Source organism: Podarcis vaucheri, assembly GCF_965113315.1.
Source record: "Podarcis vaucheri genome assembly, chromosome: 13".
Taxonomy (NCBI): domain Eukaryota; kingdom Metazoa; phylum Chordata; class Lepidosauria; order Squamata; family Lacertidae; genus Podarcis; species Podarcis vaucheri.
The window spans coordinates 13407634-13413633 of NC_138751.1; the positions used below are offsets into that span (position 1 = coordinate 13407634).

At 40.5% G+C, this 6000-nt stretch overlaps 1 protein-coding gene across 1 annotated transcript in view; it reads right to left on the bottom strand.

The window, feature by feature from the left end:
- The window catches only part of LOC309516478 (uncharacterized protein), a gene marked incomplete at both ends in the record, with an annotated part of 36179 nt that extends 30861 nt beyond the window's left edge, over positions 1–5318 (bottom strand). The window contains 3 exon segments of the mRNA XM_082195244.1: positions 1571–2431; positions 3876–4167; positions 5101–5318. Coding sequence (XP_082051370.1) covers positions 1571–2431; positions 3876–4167; positions 5101–5318 — 1371 coding nt within the window.
- Between the last annotated feature and the right edge of the window lie 682 nt (positions 5319–6000).

Consider the following 6000-nt stretch of genomic DNA (forward strand, 5'->3'; position numbering starts at 1 on the left):
AATGTAGTGGAGTCAAATAAATTCTAAATATTATTTTCTGTTGTACAGGCAGTTCCCTCTTTGTGTGTGGGGTGTGCTCTGGATCATTTTGTGTGTCAGCAGAGCACACATAAGTCCTAGTCTTCCACTGTTTCCCTGCTCCACCCCATTCCGCTTCCTGTTCCGTCCCTTTTCAGGTCCAAAATGACCTACAAGTCAGAGTTCATGTGCCAATTGAATGCACACAAAATGGTCGCTGCCTGTGTAAATCATACTGTAAGGTCCATTGACACCTTTGCTATAGAAGTTTCCTCATCAGTCAGTTGATCCAAAGTCTATATGCGTTATGGCTTGGTCTCTCCCACAAATGCAAGACGACTCTGGCTGTTAATTATTTCAGATTTATTGCTAAACAACAAACTAAGACAGAGCTCCTCCACTCATCGTCCTCCCCAGAAGATGGAGTTGCCCGGACTAAGCTCCTCCCCCTTCCCCAGCACAGGAGCCCCCACCTTCTCTTCCGGTATCTTTCACACATATCTGCCACTTTTGTAATCCTACGAGATTTGGCAGAGCATATTTCCTGCATTCTTTTTTTTATTAAATATTTATTAAAAATTTTCCATTTTAAAAAACTAAAATGAAAAAACAAAAAGAAAAGTTAAAAAATTAAAAACATATACAATTTGCAGTCCTTATTTTCAATAACATCTTTCCCTGACTTCCCCACACCTCCCCTTCTTATATTCCCATTCGAATTATAAATCCAACAAGTTCTTATCCCCAGTTTTTAGCCTTTTTATACTTAATTCATTTTAAAAAACCAATTTTACCTTATAAACCTCAAAATTTATACCTCAGTCCTCATTCTTAAATCCTTTTTTCTAAAGTCGGCCCAAGTTCCTTTCCACGAATTCCCCACTTTTCATACTGATATCAAAACATAATAAAAGAAAAAGATAAATTATATTTATACACCCTTTGGATCCCTAAATCCCACCCCATCCCCTTTCCCGGTTTCAATCCCCAACAAATGTCCATCAGTCTTAGGCTACTGTCAGCCCATATTTCCTGCATTCCAACGTTTTGCCCACTATAGTAGTTCTCACGCATCTGTCTGTCCCTTTGGTCAGAGCTCAGATTACAGCTGCTCTCCCCCTCCTCTCTGCTTCTTCTGTTAACTGCTCTCTCCCTGTGCCTTCTTCTTCTCCTCCTGTCAGCACCTGAGCTTCGCTGACAATATGTATGCTTCCATCCAATTTTTCCTTATCATCATTTTTTAAAAGTTAGGTTGCTTCACAAAGTCAATTTAGCAAGGGAAAATAGGTCAATTCTATTTTTCTTAGATATCATATTCCATTTCTTTCTAACTGACACAACTGTGTCCAGAGACTCCCAAGCTCTAACATATTTTGATCCTAATATTGTCCATCCAGCCCAAGTTGCTATTATATTTATATTCTAAAGTTGCCCTGATCAGAAAATTAGTACCAATTGTGGGCTTCTGGTATTTATTCAATTTTCAAAGGTTCCTTCTTCAGTGGTACACAGTGAAGAGGCAAACAGTTAATGGAGATGTTCGGCTCATTACCTGCCACAAATGTTGATGCTGAAGCTTCAGTCCTCCACTGGTTACCATTGGTCTATGTTTGACTCGGGATGTAGACATGGCATGCAAAGCTTGAGCCACAACATAGGCAGCATTGTAGATGTTGTAGCTGTGGCTGGTCATGCTCATTTCAAAGAAAGGACCAGGAAGGTTCTCCAGCTTCTCTTTCCCAGTGCAGTTATCTCCCTCCACATTGCCAGCAATGTGATTTCTGAATACGCAACCGAATGCGTGCTGCCAGAACTCCACAATAAAGCCATCTCCTTTTGGGCTGGAAGGATTTTTGCTATCAACAAATTGGTGAAATCCTGGTGGATCATTAGAATGAGTTGTGAATGAGAGAGCCCCATGGAGTATTTCGGTGTCCCAAGTCCTTTGATAGGGAAATGAAGTGAGCTCCATCTGGGCAGTCATAATCCACACCTTACCCTTTGGCTGACTTGGCATTTGTTCTCCTTCTGATAGGTATGGCAACCATCTGAAAAATGTCATAGCATATGATTCCCCATGGACAACAACTGCATTGGCTTTGCTATTCATTATATTATCATGAATTTTTGCCCCCTTGTTAAACAAATCATTAAATTCTGAGATAAAACTGATTTTCTGAGTTCTCTCTGTGAAGGCAAAACAGATACCCCTCTGGGAGAAAAGCGGAACCACAGTTTGTATAAATCTATCTCCATATTCATCATTGAAGGTAAGGGTCCCAATCCATGTCCACCTGAAATGCAGAAGGAAGTAGAGAATCCCCTGATATTGAAGGTCTTCCTTGGGGACCATCTGGTAGAATGAAAATCCTGGGGTTTTATGATTCCTCAGTGGTGCAGAGCCATATACGAACTAAAGAGAAATGTGGGGATGGAAGAAAGTGGCATACACAATAGCCATTTAAATGGACCAGTTTTAACTGCTTAGTGCACTTGAAACATGTTATATCAACAGTCCTTACAACAATGCTATGATGTATATAACTGCTAGGTTTGCATGGAATGGACAGAGGGAACAATGACATTTTTTAAGAACTTCTAATAGAGTCATTGTTTAGGAGAGAACTGCAACCACACAGGACACCATTTGGCTCAAAATGCCCCATCTTTAGAGGCTTATCTATAAGAAGATAATGCATATATATCTTGCAGCAGAGGCAAAAGTTATCAGAAGATGAGAAGTTCCCTGAATTCTCTCATATTTTATCCAAATCCTACAACTGTTTAATTGTTGTTGGAATGACAGAGGTTATTCTTCAGGGGTAGGCAGCAATTTTCTATAGCTCCACCACATTCAAAATGCCTCAAATGAAGTTCTTTGTTTCGCTGCTGTGCCTACCAGTGTGGTGTAGTGGTTAAGAGTGGTAGTCTCGTAATCTGGGGAGCCTGGTTCGCGTCTCCGCTCCTCCACATGCAGCTGCTGTGTGACCTTGGGCCAGTAACACTTCTCTGAAGTCTCTCAGCCCCACTCACCTCACAGAGTGTTTGTTGTGGGGGAGGAAGGGAAAGGAGAATGTTAGCCGCTTTGAGACTCCTTAAAGGGAGTGAAAGGCGGGATATCAAATCAAAACTCTTCTTCTTCTTCTTCTACCATTTCTCCCTCACCCTCCATGTTTACATGTGTTCAGGTGAAAGTATTGTTAACCCCCCCCATGTTTGCGTGGTGTGAGATTCGAAGGGTCCACGTGATTACCTGGGGTTTGTGTTTGCTTTTGGAATGTAGTGGACACTGTGATGTTTTATATGGTTTTATATATGCATATATACAATCTGAGCCTATGATGAAGGGGTCTATAGCACTACACTCCAAGAGGGTCTCCTGCTTCTCCCATAGGTACAGCAGTCTTGGATCCAAAACAGCAAGCAGCCGTGCTCTCTGACTACTTTCTGCAGCGTGTCACAGCTTTGTTAGGTCACAACACTACCAATCACAATACCAAAAAATACCACTGGCCTTTTATCTTAGGGAGGGGCTTCATTCAATTTTGCTGACAGACACAGAATCCCCTGCCTACCTTTTGTTAGGTTAATGACTCAGCTATTATCAGATGACTACCTCATGCGGAAGATGGCCTGTGTTATTTCCAACACTTACTGGATCCAGGGAGTTAAGAGTTTGCTTAATTTCTAACCCTTTACTGAATTCAGAGATTTAAGGGAGTCTTAATGAATTATTTCTGAGACTGAGATATGTCCCTCTGGTTACTTGGAATGTACACATTTGTTTCTCCAAACTACATAATTCAACATTGATATGGTAAATTTCCATACAGGACAGAGAGTGAGAAAAACCCTACCTGTGGAACCTTATAGATATCCAAGACTGTTGCCACTTGAAGAGAAGTCTGGATGTCCAGTCCCCCAATGATGGCTAAAAGGTTTTTCTTGGTGTCACAGATATAGTTAGGGACAAATGTTTCCAGTGTGGATATGAGTAACATTGTGGCATGAGAGGTCCATTTGGCATTGAAATAGCTGTCATAGATGCGGAAGCCTAAAGTGACATTGGGTAAGAGCTGGGGGTTTTCGTTCATCTCCTTCACTGCAAATTCCAAAGCCAGGATGTGCTGGTAATTCTTAGGCACCGCACTAGGAAGAAAGTTGCATTTTGTATCAGAAGGATATGTCCCACTACCTAAATCTTTCACATATCATCCTCTTCATTATAGTATTTATATAAGAATATATGCTTAAGGCAATCCTTTTCGTCAACACAAAGATTAAATAGGTGAAAAACAGACACATCTTATACTTTCTTGGTAAGGTAATTATTTACAGTTGGTTTTACTAAAAGAAGCTATATGATTTGAAATCCTTGGGAGATGCTATTTAACACAGAGAGACATATAAATTTATATGCATAAAATTATTATTCCACACTATAAATTACCAATATACCACAATTACCACTATAAATTACCAATAAAAAGACTCTTAAAAGATTAATGATTAATGAAGACATTATTTATTTAACAAAGTTGTAGAAGATAATGAAATCAGAGGAATGGCATGACAGAGGGTCCCAAGATAAGGTACAATATGGAGAAAGAGGACAGACCTATTTCTCCCAGTCTTGTAATACCACATCAAAGGTCAAGCCAATGGAGCTGAAAACCGGAACATTCAGGGGGGTAGGAATGTTGTACTACATCATAAAGCTCACATTATAACTATGTGTCATGGGATATAGTCATAGTCAAAAACTTAGTTTATATTAGACAAACCCATGAAGGATAAGGGCATTTTTGAGTACTAGATGCAATGTGATGGACCAGCCCTCCAAATATCTGCTTGGAATTTCCTCAAAAGGAATCTGAGGTCTCTTATGTGCTCTACTTAAAAAAATAAAGGGAGAAAAAACCAAGGAGACAACCAATCCAATTTGAGGGGTCTGGAAAATTATTTGCAGATGACAGCACAACTTTGCAGGTATCGTTACAAGTGATCATCCCACTTATTTACCATGGTATAAAAGGGAGAAAAGAAGGAATCAAAATGCAATATGAAATATTTAGTCCTTACTTAAGGTCTTCAAGTAATATTGGTGGGGGTTCTTGGGTGAAGGCTATTGAATTGTAGTTGAGGATGCCATGAGATGCAATAGCCCCAATGATGAGATTACCTTCCTGGTGATACAGGTGCGATGGAGTGTGTGGATTGTGGATATGGCATTTAGCAATGTGAGTCTTGCATACTACACAAGGAAGCAGCATCAATTTCAAGACCAGTAACACCACCATCTTGACCATTACCATCACACCAAAATCCCCCTATTTCTAATCATAGCAGTATCATTAGAGCCTCTAAGGAAAAAAAAACTGCCAGAACAAATATGCCATTTAGTCTGCCAATATGTGTGAATCCCAGCGTTATTATTATTTTTTAATCCTGATCATACTAGTGAATCCTTGCTGGCTTTTAGTCCCTAACACCAGTTGTTATTGCATATTTATACCAGCCTTCTCATAACACTCTCCAGATGTTTTGTACTTTAATTTCCACCATCCCTTATTGACTAGCGATGGATGTAGTCCAGAATATTTGGAGGGCACCACATCTGGGTGTCAGGAGTCAGAAACAAACGTGAGTCAAGCAATAAAGAACAGTGTTAGAGAAGTTAACTCTTAATTCAAAGAAACAAAAAGAAGCACAGGCCTAGTGATCACTGCAACTCTTCCCAGCAGGTCTTGCCCCAATGTGGCAGGGACCGAAGAAGAAGAAGAAGAGTTTGGATTTGATATCCCGCTTTATCACTACCCGAAGGAGTCTCAAAGCGGCTAACATTCTCCTTTCCCTTCCTCCCCCACAACAAACACTCTGTGAGGTGAGTGGGGCTGAGAGACTTCAAAGAAGTATGACTAGCCCAAGGTCACCCAGCAGCTGCATGTGGAGGAGTGGAGACGCGAACCCGGTTCACCAGAT